Source organism: Dermacentor silvarum, chromosome 1, assembly GCF_013339745.2.
Source record: "Dermacentor silvarum isolate Dsil-2018 chromosome 1, BIME_Dsil_1.4, whole genome shotgun sequence".
NCBI lineage: Eukaryota > Metazoa > Arthropoda > Arachnida > Ixodida > Ixodidae > Dermacentor > Dermacentor silvarum.
The window spans coordinates 359,146,321-359,165,506 of NC_051154.1; the positions used below are offsets into that span (position 1 = coordinate 359,146,321).

Here is a 19,186-nt window from a genome sequence, read left to right on the forward strand (position 1 = left end):
TTCGCAATGCCAAGTTTGGGCTGCAGTCCTCAATTTCAAGTTGCGTTCAGAGGCAGAGGAAAAAAATGGCTTGATCGCGCAGCCCCATGGTCCGTATACTTTTGCTCACGGATGTACATGAAGAATTAGTTAGCAAGTAGGTGGCACCCTTACACATTGCGCAGGTGTCCTCGACAATTGCCACACAAGCGAAAGTTGTCGAACGACTCGCGACCGGGAAACATCCCCCGGAAACACTGCATTGCACGCGCCGGAGCACTGCGCAAATCCGTCATAAACCGCAGGCATTCGCAAACTGTATAAGCGATACCGAACGGATCGTCAGTAAATCGCTTCGTGAAATCACGATCCGCTCCAGCGAAAGGCGCACGAGTTGCGGGTCGGCGACCGTGTTGCCGGTTTGCTTGGCGCGCGGCGTCCTGCTGCCGAGTCGCTTCGGCGAAGAGCATTTTGGTCCCGCGTCGTATCGTCTTGGGCAGCCAGTTGAGTTGCGACGCACTAAGCTTGAGGAATGGGACTGGCAGAGTTAGCAGCGTGCGCCGCGAACGCGCAAAGGCGTTCTGCTTCACACCAGCGTGTCACTCGCCGGGCAAACGCGAGAGTCGCCCGTCGACGTGGTTGCCTTTCAGCGCCGCTTAGCACAGCAGCTTTCTTAGTTGGTGTCATCGCAAGCGAAACAGTAGGTGGCGTGTAAGGGCTGCTGATGCATGTTGAAGCTACACTTCGTAGGCGACGAGGAGAAAAAGGCTTGTCGGACGCCAAAGACAAACCATAAGCGGAAACTGCATCGCAACCTCAGCAGAAATCCTACACCGGTTACACAAGGCCACACCGCGTTGCAGCTTCCGCTGCGTTGAGAATACCGAACCGCTGACTGTCAGCACTCTTTCGTTTTATGATGGAGTACTTCGCATCACCGCTCCTGGTTGGTGGCGTCATCCCTGTCAAGATAGCATATGTTACGCGCTCTCTCCGGACGTCTCATCCCTACCAGGAAGTTGATCGTGGACCCCGGCGTAAAACACTTTTGTATTAAAATGCAAATTTTCAGAAGCCTAATAAAGGTGGGGGGGGGGTCATGGTATCTTCGGTAATACTAAAAGGGGTCACGTACTGGAAAAGTTTAAGAAACACGGGATTCGTCGAAGATTCCTGCCCCGCTTCGCTTTTCTGACGGGTGCGCAAACACTGATTTATCTTGCGGGCGTTCACATTGCATGCCTCGCTTTCACTATCGTCTCGCGCCCTGGGGCCGTATAGTCAAACGAGGCACTTCATTCTCTGTTCTTCTCGCCTTTCCCCAATCGTTCGGCATGGCTCTCAGCATACCGCACCACCATCTTTGCTTGGATCGGCTTCTCTATTCATCACATGATAAGAATATAGAACTAAATGGAACTCTAGAACATTCGGGCCTTGTTTGTATGAAAGTCAAACTTAAAGGATAAGCACAAATTAGTGTGCACGTTACTAAAGGTGCCCGCGAATACACGCACAATTTCCGCGTGAATAGCCGCTCGAGGTATTTTGCGTGTATTCGCAGGCTTCTTTCACGCTCGGAAAAACACATTTATGTAGCACGTATTGAGCAACAGAAAACTGTATCGGGAGTTTTTCATGTTGCTCTACAATCTTCTCATTGACACTTTGATAATTTGGACAGTAGTTCTCGAGTTACATAGTCATTTACAATTAGCTAATTAAATCTCGGCAACGAAAAATTCCTGTCGGCTACTCCACTGCACTGGAAACAATACGCACTAGGTGGGCTTCGCGTAAAACCGTTCCTCTTTTTTTAAATCGTGCTGTGTGATAACTGGGACACCCTGTATAATGTCCCTTTGGTAAGGGTACTGGAAACTGCGGACACCTAGCAGGAAATTGGTTCAGCCGCAAATTAGTGCTGCACTGCAGCCAGTGTATATGCAATGTGCAATTGTCCAATTGGTGCATTATTTAGAGCAAGAGCACGTGCTTCGTGTGATAGGAAATGGAGTAAATGGTTTAAATATTTAGACGAGTGCATGAGATCAGCAAATTTGCTGGAATAAGGTGGGTTCGGCTAATACAGAACCAAGGCAATTGGAAATGACTCGGAGAAGGCTTCGTCCAGCATTGGATATGAAAGGCTGCTAAAGAGAAGTAACTGTCCTCCCAATGAGTAATTCACACAATGAAGTGAACTTAGGTGGCCAGTGAAAACGTCACTTCGATTTTCGTAGTTACAGGAGTGTGTCGGAAATATGTGTTGAAAGGTAACTAAAAACTTTTTTAACGCACTGTTGAAAATAATCAATGATGTAAACGTGATACAATACTGTCATGAACAGCAAAGTATTACTCCCATACAAGCTGGGGGAACTTATCCCAGGGTTCTTACGGTCATTTACTCTATCGCACGGATTTTTCATATCCTCGCCGTCTTTCAGTGTACCATGCGGTGCTGTTGTACACAGTAAGATTACGCCACATTGTCGAATGCGCCTTCTTCTGAGCTCTCACTGGATCACAATTAAGGTGGCTACGCCCACTCTAATTGGTTCAAAAGTTTTAAAATTCTAGAGAGCAAAATGAACACCGCTGTACCGCAAAACGAACACTGCAATACCTACTGGGTGAAATTCTTTTTACGCGTCTTTGAAAAATAAATATTTTGAGATAAAGGAAAGGTAGGAAGTCGCATGTAATAGATAGCCAAACGATCCCAATCTTGTTCTACAATGCATCAGTATAGCCAGCTTAGCATGCGCTGTTTCGAAATTCGTTGCAGGTACTAAAATTGCTCTGTGTCTGGTCCTTTCCCATTTTATTTATTTGATTATCCGCACTGTCAGGCCGAAGAACGCACTTCCTTGGTGATGGAGAGTCGTAGAACAGTTGGGGATAGTTGTGTGCAATACCATCGATGACGAGTGTCAAAGTCAGCGATATCTTTATCGAAGAACCTGCAGCATATCCCGTTGCCATAAATTACGAAACTTTGGATCACATCATCAGTGGCAATCTCATTGCTGTTGCGTCCCGAATCGTCCGGGCGCATTCTTTGAATGTTTCCCACGGAGGCAAGCCTTTCATCAGCGTCGCCCAGATGACGACAGTGCCTGACACCGACGTTGACGGGCAAACAAGCGCCCCAAATCGGCAGTGTGCATCGTTTGTGTGTTTCCCCCGATGCCACCCCCTCCATCAGCGGCCTCCTACCCGGCGACGCGGCGCGACACCGCCTTGGACGCGATGACAAAGAAGCTCACGAAGCGACCACAACCGCCACAATTCGTGGAACCGGGGACCAGCGCGGAGGTCACTGAGAGAGAGAAACCAATGGGACGACTTTTATAGAAGGAGTGTGAATCCCCTGTTTCCAGATAGCCCCGCCCTTGCTTCGAATGTGCAACAATAGAGGCGGAGTTCTGTAAACAGTACGACCCCTCTGATTGGCCGCACCAACCTCAGCAGATTCCCTAGTCGGGTCAACTGGGAAAGAACAATGTTTTGTAAGGAGACACGGTCAATGCAGTGGTGTGTCCTCACGTATTCTGATATGTGCTCAGACATGTAGTGAGCTGAGACTTTCAAAGTGCTCCCCGATGGAGTGGGCTTCCATATTAGGAGGCACTGTAAATATGTAGAATAAACCCTTTTTATCTAGCTATTGCTCCCGGACGTACTCATCCCTCTGGCTAAACGCTACACGACTCCCAACACTGCTCACTACACTGCGTAATGATACGACGATAGAGTGTGTCATATTGCAAGCACAACACCCCAGTTGAAGCTCCGTAGCAACCTCCGCTATCCCTAGTATTCTGGCTGCAACTTTGTTGCAATGGCTATCGGTAGCGTTCGTTGTAGAGGTTTCTGTTGGGTATGTGCTGATATCGCTTTAATATATTTATGGGTACACACCGCTTGAATCACCTTGTCAAATCTATTCTCGGTATTTGCCAAGAATGGGCACATACCGATACTGCACACGCACTGCCGAATGCGTCTGTTCGCCCACATACCCAGTAACCCACGTTGTCTACTAAGTTAGACAGCCGCCAGCAGCAAGTTGTCTATTCGGGCCAGACTTGCACCCGTTACAGAAAATTGCTCCATTCAAATGATTACAGTGACTAAATACTGCTCCATGAAACTAATCGAGCCGTTACTGAAATGTTATCGATTTCACTTACGTTACTCTTATCTCAACATTTGTCAAGAGTTCACCAACATAGTAAATTGAGGGAGCTCGCTTGGTTCTTCCACTGTGTCCTCTGCAGCCCTTCGCAAGTTATCTTCTCTAAAAACTGGTTTCCGAAGTTTTCGTCGACAACCCTGCCAAGTTTTTATTTGAGGACGCCAGCAACGACAGTAAAAACTCGCTCATGTGTGTGCTGGAGAAAAGGCCGATGTTGTAACGTGATAATATCTTCCGCACAAGATTCTTTTTAGTCAGCGCTCCAACGCTGGCATCTGAGTCTTCTGGGAAGCAGAACACTACATTGTTTCTGGCGATTGGAGAAGGTGACCCCCATAGGGCCGATGTAGAGAGGAAAAATCGCCCGTAGGTAATTTACAGGCATCATCGCTCTAAGTGGGCATTGTCATCGACCCATAGCAAGACCGGTGCAAATCGTCGGGAAGCATGTAGTGGAGCTTCATGAGAAGGAAAAAATACTGATCGCCTGGGTCTGCCAATGCAAAGACGAGCGTCCGAGGGGATTCTGCGCTACACCAACCACGGGCCTTGTTATGTAGGTCTTGTTAAATTCACTGCGGTGAAAGCTGCGTCCCTAGCTTGTCTCGTAAATAACTGGTTACATGTTAATTGGATACTGCAAAAAGTTATTGAACTGTAGTGAGCACTACAGAGTACAAATTTAATTGATTGCAGGTAATTACGTGTGATTTGCTACGTGCAATTCTGTTTCGGGCACACACCCAGTGGCACAGGTAGTCTGCGCGGAAAGACCGCAGCCATTATATACCTATAATGACAAGCTAGTGGACAAGATGGGTCACTGTTGTACGCCCCACTGTCTATTGTGTGACACTATTCGACAGTCAGAAGTGGCCAAAGTAGCTGAAGACGATTATCGGTTTAATATACACTGAAATTCAAGAGAATCTCGCGCTGAGCTGCAAAAGCAGCCACACGTTCCAGGCCACTGTCCGATTCACCCAGCGCTATGGAGAAGTCAGCAAAGTCTAGTGCATTCACTTTGAAATTGTACTTCTCGAACGTCTCGAGCGTCGCGCTCCGACTGGCGACGACGACGAACGACGCTGCGAAACTGCGCAGCGTCGCGCACGTGCGCAGCATACAGCGGCTCACGACAAGCACCTCGACGACTGCAGTGCAGGCCACGAGTTCGGTCAGCACGTAGCAGGACTCGACCGTCGCGAACAGCTGGTCGACGTAGATCTGGCGCTGCAGTGGCGCACGGCGCATCATCGCATCGGCACCTGAGCCTCGCGCACGTCGATGCCGTTCTCGAGGAAGACGAGCGTGCTCATGGCGTCGCACCTGTCGAAGAGCTCGCCCAGCATGCTCAGGCGTACGCTCGAGAAGCGCATGCTCATGAACTCCAGCGTGCCGTGCGTGGTCACTGTGGAGCGGAGCGCGTCCCTCAGGTGCCTGGTCGGGTAGTCCAGCAGGTGGTAGCAGGGCCTGGCTTGCCTCACGTTACGGCTCACACTGAGTACGTCCCGTAACAGGAACTGCTCCTGCGACGTGCGCGACTTGCACAACGGCACGCAGTCGATGCAGCAGTGTCCCATGTGCTGCAGGAACGAGCACATGCGCTGCACGTTGGACGCGACCGTAACCCCGCGTCCGCGCAGGCAAGCCAGGGCCAGCCGACCTTGGCGTAGCTCGATGTTGATTACCCACAGGAAGTTGTTCCATAGGGACAGCTGCGCAAGGTGGAAGCAGCCGTCGGCTGCACTGGCCGTGCATGACTTGTAGAGGTCCAGACGATGATGGCCCACGATGCTCCGGAAGCAGCGAAGGTTGGAGTAGAGCTGGTGGACCGCCGGGCACTCGCTGGGATAGCTGCCGACCATGTACGCAGCGGACTGTCGTAGGCGGCCCCTCCGTCGTTCCATCTTGGAGACCTGTGAACAAACACCTGTCGTGCTCGCACATCACTCTGCTGTTCACATAGCACATGGCTATTGCGTGGTTTCGGTCTATTTGAAGAGTAAGTATCATAAAATAACATTAGAAAACTAGCCGAACATTATTCTCATATACAGTAAGATAACATGTGTAAAGTTTGTCGAAAAATGCCTTGCCTATACTGAGACTAACGGCTGCCTGTTTGTGCAGCTTTTTTACGATGTACACCTTTTTTGCTTCGGTGCTGTATTTTAATGTAGTGAGGCATTGGGATGGAAACTCCCGCTGGCGTCAACCAAAATAGAGGGAGAACCACGCGAATGCAAGTGACCTCGTGCAGTGTGCCCCAGAATGTCAAAGCGCAGTCTTTCCCTTCAGCCTGCAGTCCACTGCTATTCATCTGTGCAACCCGACGTAGGGACATCGGAAACCTTTCTCAGGCACAATGTCAACGTCATTTCCGCAAGCAAAACCTTAGCTGCATTTTTCTATATATCTTCACAAATGTAATAGCGAATGAATACCGGTTAAGTAACGCTGCCGGCCTATGTATTAGCAGTGATTCTGCCTCGTGTATTGGGGAAGCGTTACACTGTAGGTTAAACCTGGCAATGCGTTGCAATACATGGCAATGCGTTGTATATTCACGTACACCAGGTGTATGTGAAGTGAAAAATAAAAAGAAGTGACTAGAAGTGGTATAATTATGTGTTTTCCCATGTCCTGCTTTGACGTGACACGTTCTTAGGTTCAGGCGTAGCTATTCTTAGGTACTAACATATAAATTAAAACGCGAACACACCGAAAGCTGCTAGGCTACGTTATTGTGTTTCCAGCTTCATATGCGTTTTTTATCATAGACACAATTATTGCACTGAAATGTGAATGTACAGCATGCTTAAAGACCGGCCATGGAACGACTGCAGATAAAACTGAGTTGTATATAGTTACAATGAAAGGGTGGCGAGATTGTTTCTGGTTGTTCGTAATTGCAGTCATTCCGCAGTCTTTCGCGTCGATGACAATAGTAATGAGGCTGCCATTATAACGCAGCTACCTCGAGGGACTACGGAACCCGCGACATGGTGCTGAGAAGGAGCGCGCGATGTAGCCAATAAGAAACCACGACATGTGACAATCAAAGCTTTATACCGCACTGAGCGACGAAGCAAAGAGCGAAGGAAGGACCTTACGCTTTGGTTGGAGCTTCGCCGTTGAGTCACCTGCATCAGCATCATGCACCGCGTAGCTGGGCCGCCTCGAGGTTTGGACGCAGTTCTGGGCGAAATCCCTGGAAGCGAGCTGGATCGAACGTCGCGTGGTTCACACGAGCGTCTGCACGATTTTGTGGGCACGCGTTGCCAGTGGCACGCTGTCTTGGGATTCCTTCGCGAGACGCGAGGTTGACTTAATGATGATGATGACCTTAAAGCCTTTTGCACATACCCACTTACGGAGATTAGCCACAGGTTCACTTATTCTGCGCAGTGGAATCGAAAACGAAGAAGAACCGAACTGCCGCGAAGATAAGCCGCGCGTTAGAAAACGCGCGAATTTAAAATTTTGTTTGCGAAAACAGGAGGTGGGCAAGTTGTTATTGGTTGACAATTATAAAACATCGCAATGAATAGTGACGGAAAAAAGCGCCAGACGCGAGACACGAGAAAGGCGCCTCATTTGCCGTCCCGGTATTTTGTTGTGTTCTTAATTTTCGCGATGTGAATCTTTATTAGTGCGAAAAGTTTATATGCCCGATTAGACGAAAATCAGGCGTTGTAGTTGGCGCCGTGAGCGAATGATGGTAGCGAAAATGTTCACGGCAAAGATAAAAAATACGTCAAAAAATACTCGGATTGACGCAAACTTCTCTGTGATCGAGGTTCCGGAAAACAGATTAAATTATTTCCCTTAAAAATGAGATACTTCGATCTCAGTGGAAATCGAAACCGAGACTCCGGAATGCGAGTCCACCGCGCATCCCCGACGCCACAACGACTTTTTTGCTTCTTTATTGCCATTTCACAAACACAAACAACATTGTCAGATACACATGTACATGTTCTGAATACACCAGCCACAACTCAGCCAGTGTATATGGATTAAAAACGCTTCAATGAAGCCAATTGGTCAACGACAGGTATCCACACGGGGGTTCACATTGTGGTCGGAAAAAGTCTCGTGTGTATATCATACTCTTAACAAAATAGTGCCTTGCTGAGGGAGCCCGTACATGAGCATGCCTAATATCCATTCTCGTCTTCCATACGCTATGTACGCCAAGCAACATTAGCATATCCCTCGGCACTTCACCTGTATCTGCACGTGGCAGAAACCGAATTCCATAAGAGCATAACAGCAATCCTTTTTTAAGTGCTCTATGTAGGACATCCATCCCACTACCACGTGGTAGTCTAGAAATACAAGTTCTATTGTTTCCGGTTTGTTACAGATTAAACAGCTTACTGACCAAGGTACAAAAAGACCTTTACCTTTTAACCATGGCTGTACAGGGAGAGTGTCAGTATGTATGTGAAAAGAGAACGTTTTAACTGAGGGTCTCACCGGCATTTTTTTAACACGCTTCAGGACATCGCGCTCAGGACCTATAGCGTGTAGACAGCTCGATAGACAGGTATTGATAAGAATACACCAAGGATATCACAATACAAACGCTTTTTCGTAACATCAGACAAGTTGTCAGGTGAAAATCTTGCCTTCAGCCAGCCTATAGACATAACCACTTCACGCAAATCAGTACTGAGCGGTCGAGTTTCCAAAGATAAGGATGATCCAACAAAATAAGATAGATGACGCTGCAATCGTTCTTGGATCATAGTTCTCAAGAAAATCACGATGGCTCCACGGTTCTGGTTGGTTAAAGGTGTACCTAGTGCGTGCGTCATTGTGCATGTGACGGTGCTGCCCATGGGGAGTAGGTGGTGTCATGTCATATGTGTACACAATGAGTTTATGAAATAAAAGTATTAATGTCCAATTGGATGCCGCTGAGCTTGGCGTGTTTTCATTCGGCCTTACCGAGGTGCCGTCGCCGTCACCGTGAGGCTCCGTATATAGTCCAATGGCGAATAAATCGCCGCCGCGCACCGTATGCTGTATGTGCAAGTGAAAGCGCCCGAGGGACGCGCGCTTTCACGGGGAGCCAACGCACAGCGGAGAGCAAACGCGACTTCTTCCGTCGTGCGAAAGGCCGGGCGAGGGGGGGGGGGAGACGGGAGGGAGGGAGGATAGGCGACGTTTAGCTGCGGCCTAAATGCGTATTTATATAAAACGTCGCGAGGCGAGAAGGTGGTAAAGACTTCCGACGCTGCTCGACGAGTGTCCCGTTCAGATCTCGTCGAAAACCTTCCAGCCGCCGCCAGAGTCACCGGCAAAAGTCACCAAAGCAGCGTGCGTCTGGTGCGAACGCTGGCAAAACGCCGACAGCGTCGACAACAGTACTGCGCGTTGCTGGTGCTGCTACATGTCCAAGTTTATACAGCTGATACAACTACTATCCTTAATCCGTATAGCTCTCTACTAATTTGGTATCGCAATTGATGTTTCGCCTATCTTTTCGCCTTTTTTGGGGGACCACTAGACAGGAAGAGAGCGGTGTGGATCAGAGAGCAAACGAGGATAGCCGATATTCTAGTTGACATTAGGAGGAAACATGGAGCTCGGGAGGCCATGTAATGCGTAGGGTAGGTAACCGGTGGACCAGTACAGTTACAGAATGGGTACAAAAAGAGAAGGGAAGCACAATCTAGAATGGCATAAAACTAGGTGGAGTGATGTAGTTAGGAAAGTAGCAGGCGCAAGTTGGAATCAGCTAGCGCAAGAGAGGAGTAACTGGAGATTGCAGTGGACATAAATGTGGGCTCATGATGATGATGACGATGATGATGATATCGATATTTGAAAGCACAATCAGCTTGCTATGTTCAACCAACGACTGGTGTGCCTTCAGGCATGTAATCGTTGGATTATCAAATGCTGACACTATTCGTCTCTGTCCGGAGATAACCTACGTAGCGGAGCCCTTTCAGTATTTTATCACTATCAAAAATCTAATCAAACGACTTACAGCTATAACTGTCTAATGTAATTCTGTAATCACCACTTATAGTAGGTATGTGGATAGCCATTTCAATACCAATAAAACTCTGACGAATTTTTTCCTAAAATCATATGTGTCACTTAAGACATTGTTGATTTTATTCTCAGGCTGTTTATAAATAAGAGCTACACTATTACTTGTTTTCCGGCAGGGGCAAGAACATCGAATATTCCATATTTAGACAAAAAATGAGGGCCACTTTTTAGTGATCTGTTCAGAATATTTGCATGGTGTAGGTTGCGCATGGGCAACCAATATACAGGCCACTTTTTAATGTAGACCATATCACTAAAAGAAGGTGAAAATTTTATTGCAACTGTTCGCAAGAAACAGTTTTGCCGAAATCGGGCTGTGATTCTTCAAGGTGGCACCCATCTGCAATTTTTTATTGCGATAGCCATTATATGGACCCTTCAACCGGATTACGGCCGTCGGCGTCGCCGTCGCCGTGAGGTTCCGTATAAAGTCCAAGGGCGATAAAAAAACCCGCATTTCCCCGAAGGGGAGTATGAGGAAATGCGAAGCACGGGGCGATGCTATGAGGGGGCGCGCGCGACTAAACTGCAGAGCCGAGCGAAGGAGACGGCAGCGAGAGAGCACGACTGACGCGCCGGCGCCACACACACAACACGTGACGGCGGAGCGAAACACGCCAGGCGGTTGGAGAGGCGGTGAGCGGTGGGGAGAGTACGCACACGAGGGGCTGTTACCGGGCGAGGAGGGAGCTGTCAGCGCGAGGGGAGAGGCGGCGGCCGAGGGTGAGTGCAAACCTAACGGGGGGAGAGGCACACCAGCTGCATGGCGCCGTGACGTCACGGCGCGGAGAGGGTGCGAGGAGCCGGCGCGGCGCGCGCAGCCACGGCGCGGAGGCGCCAGCTGCACAACGCACCGTGACGTCACGGCGCGGGTGCGGTGCAGAGCCGGCGCGGGGCGCGCGCAGCCACGGAGCGGAGGGCGGAGCGCGCGCAGTCACGTGGGGTGTGACGTCGCTGCGCCGTTGCTACAGACGCTCCTCTCCGCTCCTCGCGCCGTTGCTAGGGGAGAGGAGGAGGAGCGCGGATGCCGGCGGAGTTTTCGGGGTCGCTTAAGAAGTGCATTCGCACTTAAAATCGTCATCGCGCGCCGTGTGCGCGAGTGAAACAGCGCAGAGAATGCACGCTTTTACGGAGAGCGAACGCACGGCGGAAAGCAAACGCAACCTTCACGCGAAAGGCCGTGAGAGTATGGGAGGGGGGGAGGCGGGGCGACAGTGTGCTGCGGCACCAAATGCTTATCTTGCAACCGGGTGCAACGGGAACTGGCCTCTCAATCTCCCACGCGAAAGCAAGAAAGCGGGACGGCAGCGCGTGAGGTAGGGGGGGGGGGGGGGGGCGGTACCTTCTGCTCTGCCAACAACTGCAATTGTACAGTCAACCACAAAAGTTTGCGGACCACGCGAGCGCGTGGCCAAGAGCCTCTTCGCGACACTTCCGCTACGTCACCAGCGATCGACAGCAGCGCTACGTTGAAGACGCATCCCTCCTTAAATCTATGGCCTGTCTATTTTCGCACTGTGCGCAAATATTTTCTACCTATCTCTTTCAACGTGACGCGCTCTTTGTTAGCCAGGGCTACTTGCTTATATTTTGAGAGCAGAATATCAGTACAAGTAATCAGACAGCGTATTCTTCGGCTGTTATCAGTTCTATTTTCGCGTAGCCACGCTGTTTTTTTTTTTCGTGAGTGCGTGAGTGAGCGGTGAGGCAGCCATGGGACACAGATGCTTAGACAGTAGGCAGAATTTTTCCGTTCCTCCCCCATCGCTAAGTGACAGTAGCGGCCGGGATTTGATCGCCTGCGCCCAGGTTTTGCTGCGCAAAGCCCGAACCACCGCGCTGCTATAGTGGTTACATTTAGAAAAATAAGAAATAATCGGGTGCGATGACTCTTTTTATAACCCTTTGCGACACGGCGTCCTCGTTTGGGGACTCGAACTTCGGAGGCGCGTCCCACGCCACGTGTTTCTTCAAATGACCTAAAACTCAGTGTGCACATTCGTGTCCGCTTCCTGATGGGACAACTAGCGGTCAGTTAACTTCATTGTCCTGCGTATTGCTGCAGATGATCACTTTGCTGGAGACACTACCATGTTAGACAATCGTTCGACGTGCCGCGTTCCAAGACCAACGTCAAGAGTATTTTTTTTCTCCGGTCGTCACGAATACAACCGAAAAAGCAAGTGTGCATGCGTTTCGGGCCTAATAGTTGATTGTTTTTATGCAAGCATTGAAGCTGACGGATTTCAGAATAATTAGATAATGAGTTATACGCTAATTAATTTTTTTTACTGAAACTCGCACAAAACAGCACATTGCTTCGTCTTCTTTCTTGGAATGTAATAGTGAGCGTCTTGAAATGATGCCATGCGCATTTGACGCATTTGCAGACAGTGCATCATAATTCGTGTCTGAAGGGGATGAATTTATTCACAAGACATTTACAGAAGTGTCATGAAACATAGGTCTCTCAATGATCTAGTAGGAAGTGAAATGTCCGCCGTTTTCTAGCACCTTATTGATGCGTGTGGGCATCGACTCGTACAAAGATTCAGTAATCTCCGGTCGACCGCGCAGGCTTTCCCATTCTTGTGCGATCGCTTGCCACAGCGTATCGGCCGTGCGGCCGCGGTTGGCTCGTGTGGACAGCCGTTTCTTCAACATGCCCCAGACATTTTCTATCGGATTCAAGTCGGCGCCACATGGACGCCACTCAAGCTGGCAAACAGCATGTTCTTCTAGCAATGACTGGACGATACGTGCTTTATGGATCGGGCTGCGGTCGTGTTGAAAAAAATAGCAGCCGTCGCTGAAGGGACCGTCCAGCGCATACGGAACGAGGTGTCTAGTGATGACGTCGCAGTACCGTGACGCAGTGAAGGGCCCTTCCAGACGCACAAGGGGACCAAGGCCATCTTTGCTGATTGCTCCCCACACGCTCACGGAACACCGTCCACTGGATAGAACACTCTGTGTGTGATTAGGCAGATATCTGCAAGAAATAGCATACAATTGGGTTCCAGCGGCGCGTCTAAAAATGTTGTGATTCCTCTTGCGTATGAACTTTATAATGCTGTTATAGAGTTGCAATAGAAAACGTGCAAACATCATTAGATAGTACTGAAAGACCCACTGGCAGCTTTTAATTAGCTTCAGAATAAGTAGTACTATGAAACAATCGTTAATGTTTTCAACATAATACCACTACAGAAAAATCTCGTAATGTCCAAAAGCTCATTTTACGTGAAACATGTTGTGATGCAGAATTAGCTTCGTGAATTAACTGCCAATACACTGTAAACACACCTGCAGTTTAGTGGACGCCAAACGCGCTTCCGTTGGTCCCAGCGCGTGGAAAAAGTTGACTCGTCGCTAAAGATGACATCGCCCCATTTCTTTGTTGTCCAATCTTTCATTGCTGTAGCGAACATGAGTCGTTCTTGTAGCTGGCTGTCTGAGAGGCAGGGCTTCTGTGCTGCTACGAAAGACTGCAGGCCAAGCTCACTCAGCCTTCTTCTTACAGTCTCAGACGATACCGTGAGCGAGAGCGCTTCTCGGATATCCTCTGCACTTTGAAAAGGATCAGCCACGATGGCGGCCGTAATCAGGCGGTCCTCTTCCTCAGTCGTGGCCCTTGGACGCCCACTGCGCTCCATATCTGTGAATCTGTCATCGTCGCGGAAAGCTTGAATAATCCTATTCACGGCAGTCCGGCTCCTGTTGGTTCGGCGGCAGATTTCGCGCTGAGGTATTCCCTCTAGAAATAAACGCACAATGTGCCTTCTTTCGTCAAGTGGAACACGCAGCGGCATCTTTCCAAATAGGCAATCACCACGTGGCCTGAAGCAAGTCTACTACGTTTTCAGCGACTGATGCGAAGATGCGCCTATGTGTGAAAGAAAATTTTCTATGCATCCGCTTTTTCTTTATTTTTGATGACACTGAAACACCTCCCTACCCTTTCTCTCAAGACGCAGAAGCAGCAAGACTCATTGGACCAAGATGCTGCCAACCAAAGTGCGCCAGTAAACGTCGCGTAAAAGAATCGTCGCAGCGCTTCGTGAAACTTATCTACCCACTGGCACACCAGTCGACAAAGGTTGCAGTGATTGCTCCGATACTGCTATCAAGCCAGATATGTGGCGGTCTTATCGCAGACAGCGCTCTGCGACAACACAACGAACTAACAATGTCATGCACGGGAATAAAAAATTAACAGGCAGGCGAGTACCAAGAGGGCTCATATCCGGGAGAGCGCCCCTGTCGCCGCTAGGTGGCGTACCGCTAGGTGGCACGGTACGCACCACCCACGTCGTCGTCGTCAAGGTTAGCTTTAAAAAGATATTTTATTGGAAGGTGAACTTTAAAAAGATATTTTATTGCGGCACCAATTATATGGACACTACAGGCGAATTTCCGCTGTCAGCGTCGCTGTGATGTTCCGCAGAAAGTTCAAGCGCCATAACATCGCGACCGCACACCGTGGGCTGTATACCTGTACAGTGTACTAGGAGGCTTTTAATGGGCTCAGAGGAGGCCGTGGCTGATGCGCTGCATGTTGCCTCCCAAAGGGGGCGCAGCAGGACGTTCCTCCTGAAGCGTCGCTCTGGGACACGATAGCTGCCTCGGCCGGCGGCGTTATTTAACCATTTAACTTCGAAGTAAACTGCCGGTTCCTCCACTGCCAACCAGACATTTTTTGTAGGCTAAAAAAGGGCGATTCTCCGGACCACTGCAGATGGCTCAGGGAAGACTTCACGTCGTTCCCGCGAAGATGTTGAATGTCTGCCCAGTTTGTTCTTACAATCATTACGCTTCCGCGGGAAGCTTAACTTGCGTATGTCAGTGCCACAGCCTAAATATTACGCAAAGGGGTGATCCGTTACCTTCGCCATGCCCTGTGCTCTAACCGCATGGGGTTTCATTGTTAAACTACCGTGGCCGGTACACTACGCTCCTGCACGAAAGTAATCTTGCCAAGCGCTCGCATAGGCTCGGAGGCCAACTTGTTGAGTAATTATGGATATGCAAACTCAAATGGTTCGTCTACGGCACTCGTACACGCTCGATTTTCCAAGACCGCTTCCTTACAATACAAAGCATGAGATTAAGTTGGGCGAAACAAACAAGGGCATTTTTGAGAGCATGTATAAACACTGTATTTGCCGTAACAAATACAACATATTTTATTTATTTATTTAGTACATACTGCAGACCTTGCGGTCCAAGCGGAGGGGCAACAGAATACATACAAAAAAGAGAACAAATTAGCAACAAGCAAGTACGAAATTATACAATGTTTAGTCACACTGTGTCTGTAAACTGTCGTTCCAGTCTGATGTTGTTCTGGGGAAAATAGAAAATTTGAACGTATCAGTTCGAGCATAATAGGGTGTTAGTGAGTGCGGATGATGCTGTCTTGTGTGTCGTGTTATTGCATGCGTTATGTAGGTCGATGGTTTCATTTGAAGCCTGTTGTTAAGAAGGAGGGAAAGGAATTCAAACCTTAGCTGCTTTCGGCGTGATTCAAGAGTGGGTATGGAATTTTCTGTCATAATTTTAGAGGGAGAGTCCAGTCTTGCGAATTTATGAAATATAAATCTAACTGCCTTTCTTTGTATTTTTTCAAGACGCGCAATATTTGACTTAGTGTAAGGATCCCATGATATACATGCATACTCTAACTTTGGTCTAATAAATGAAAAATAACAGAGTAATTTTACATTAGGAGGGGAGTTTTTCAGCTTGTGTCTTAGGAAACAGAGTTTGCGGAAAGCAGAAGAACAAATATCATTATTGTGCACGTTCCACGACAATGTGGAAGTCAAAGTAACACCTAAGTATTTGTAGTTGTTACTCTCACGCAAAGCTGAGGAAGCTAGCGTATAAGAAAAAGTTAGTGGTTTTTTTTACGAGTAATACGAAGAAATACGGATTTATCAGCGTTAATAATCATACCCCATTCATTACACCACTTCAATATGTTATCTAAATTCCTTTCGAGGACAATCTGATCATTCTGACAAGTTATGTCACTGTACAAAATACAGTCATCGGCAAACAGTCTAATTTGCGCACCGGAAGTTATGGTTTTAACGTTATCGTTTATGTACACTAGAAACAGTAAGGGCCCCAAGACACTACCTTGGGGCACCCCTGACTTGACTGGTAAGGCACATCGTGCAAAAATGTAGCAGAACAGCATGCAGAAGCTATTCAGCATCCCAAACTGCCACTCCCCCCCCCCCCCCCCCCATCTTGCATATTGGGCCTATGTCTCATCTTTCGGAGTTTCCTTGTCTACTTGTTGCCTCGCTTCTCTGCCTTAACTCCTTTCACGAGAAGTACGGCCGAGTAGTTAGGTAGAAACTGACCACCTTCGTTGTTCGTTCAGCCGCGTGTTCGCTGCAACCATGCACATTCGGGAGATGCGTGTGGATGGCGCCTTCCGATAGCAGGGGCCTTCCGCGAGGAACGCCTATTTCCTTCCCATCGAATACATGCACTTAGTCTCTGTTTAAACGGAGTGTCTTAACTACCATGCGCCAAGATTTAAAACTATGCAAATGCCACGTAGCTGGACAGAACCTTGTTAATTTTGCCACTGCTTGAAGATATTCAGATTGTTTTTGCATTCCGCCTAATTATATAATTAGTCTTAATTATTCAACTTCTCCAGTATTATAATTGAATGAAAAGTATCAATGGGAAAATTGTAGAGCAACATGAAAAACTCCCGATACAGCTTTCTGTTGATCAAAAAGTGCTACATAAAGGTTTTTGCGAGTGCGAGAGGAGCCCGCGAATACACCCAAATTGCCGCTCGATGCACTTCGCCTGTATTCGCAGGCTTCTTTCACGTTCGGAAAAGCACTTTTATGCAGATGTATTGAGTAACAGAAAGCTGTATCGGGAATTTTTGATGTTGCTCTACAGTTTTCTGACCCATTTCATCTAATTATAATATTTGAGAAGTTGCCTAATTAATCAAGTCTAATTGTGTAATTAGACAGAATGCAAGAAATAATTTGAGTATCTCCAAGCGACGGCAAACACCACTGCCTTGGTTCTGTTCAGCTACGTGGCATTTGAATATTTTAAAATCTTGGTGCATGATTGTTGGGACACCCTGTATACATCTGCTTTAAATGTCGCTCACAGATCGCGCATGTTTCATCCAATATTTTATCTTCCCGGTTAAAGTTCCGTTCCCACTGCTTTCTTCGTTCTTTGTCTCGCGGAGCATTGAATAAGGATGCCTTCGGTGCCTCCTTCACGCGGCTGTACCCCGTACGGCACTTGGGCGCGGAGCTGTAGTTGCGGCGACGGTTAGACATTTTCGCCTAATCGGGACACATGTCTGTAACCTGGGCGACACGCAGAGACAGGCACTACACGCAAATGAAGCCGTCAGCAAGCAACGAAGTGGACGAAGTCGCAGCCAACCGACCGCCACCGCAGCATAGAACAAACAACCACCCGCACGCTAGACAGCAAAATGCGCGGGCGGAATGGCGAGTGCAGGAGGACGCTGCTGCAGCGCCTCTAGCGGGCGCAATCGCAGGCGACAGCGGCCGCTTCAGTGGAGAGCATAGGAAGGACGGGCCAGTGAGCCCACTAGAAACGCTTCGAGAACACTGTGATACGTGCTAGCGAATGCTTGTGTGGGTGAGCCGAGAATGGTGGTGGTGGCTTCATGTAAAGGTGTCTTTTCGGCCTCGCAAGGGAGGAAGGATCGGGTCGGGGGAGGGGGTGCACGCGATCTTCTGACGCGCGCAAGGGCGGGAGCGGAAGCCGAGAGATGTGCGCCCGCTAGGAGGGGGAGTGAAGTGGGCAAGTTAGTTCTACTCTTGTACTGAAGCTGTGGCGGCTTATCGCGGCCGCGCGCGTCCTATCTTGGAGGTCAACTTCGGCGAGGTTCGAAGGTTACTGGCCCTGAGATAGCTATATAACGATGCCGCATTTACGACGCAGCACTGAACTGACATTTTGTTCCAGGTGCTCCTTGCGGTATTCCTGGGTCGACCATCGCCTGCTGGCTCGGCGGGGCTGGTCGCAACCAACGTTACCTCTTGGCTACATCATCGCATCACCAACGAACCTGGGCTGCTCTGTGAATCGCCGTTGAACATTTTGTGTCCGTCACCGCCAACACTGGAAGATAACCGGAGTTTCGGCTGGCAATATGGGACCCGGTCCGCTATCCGCCGGATAGAAAAGGAGGGATCCTTCATCGGGGCAACGGGCTACAACGTCGCATTTACGACGAAGCGCTCAGCTGAAGTGTTGTTTCTGGTTAGTTACTACGAGACCAAGTGCTACCGCGATAACGATGTATGCTTATTCGCGGTGTCGTGGCCACCCGATTTTCTGATGCGTGCTCGTGAGGTTGCTGTCTACGTGTTGCGCCTTTTATTATGTTGCGGGGATAGTGAGTCTGACCCTGGACCTATGACGAAGGCCCAGGAAGAAAAGCTTGATAATGTATGTTCAACAGTTCAGCGCCTTGAAACTAATAACGCAAGCCTTCAAGAATCAATGGCCAGGTAATACAGCTTCATGTTTCGGTTAAAAGTGACCTAGAGTCTCTAACTAATCGAGTTGTAGAGCTCGAGTCAAATGTTTAGTCAATGGCCTTGCTTAACCTTCCAAAGAATTTTGAAGCAAACCTTTCGCAAATCCAACGCTCGATTGATTCACCTGTCTCAGTTTGCGATCGCTAACTGAAGCACCTTCATGCATGAAACAAAACTAATTACAGACCCCACGTGCTCCTCAGCCACGTCAGCCGATATCGTTGACATCATTCTGACTAATGACCCCGCCTCCTGTTCACATATTACTCTTCTTGATGGCTTGACTGATCATACCATCATCACTGGTCAACTGACGCAAACGCCAACCAAAAGGAAAGTTACGTCTAAGCGC

General features: G+C 48.7%; 1 protein-coding gene across 1 annotated transcript in view; it reads right to left on the reverse strand.

Annotated features, from left to right (window-relative positions):
* Positions 1-5,063: 5,063 nt before the first annotated feature.
* The window catches only part of LOC125942377 (uncharacterized), a 62,448-nt gene continuing 48,325 nt past the window's right edge, over positions 5,064-19,186 (reverse strand). Inside the window, exon 2 of the mRNA XM_049660550.1 lies at positions 5,064-5,329. Within this exon, the coding sequence (XP_049516507.1) occupies positions 5,087-5,329 (243 nt within the window). The 3' untranslated portion in view covers positions 5,064-5,086. The remainder of the gene's footprint in view (positions 5,330-19,186) is intronic.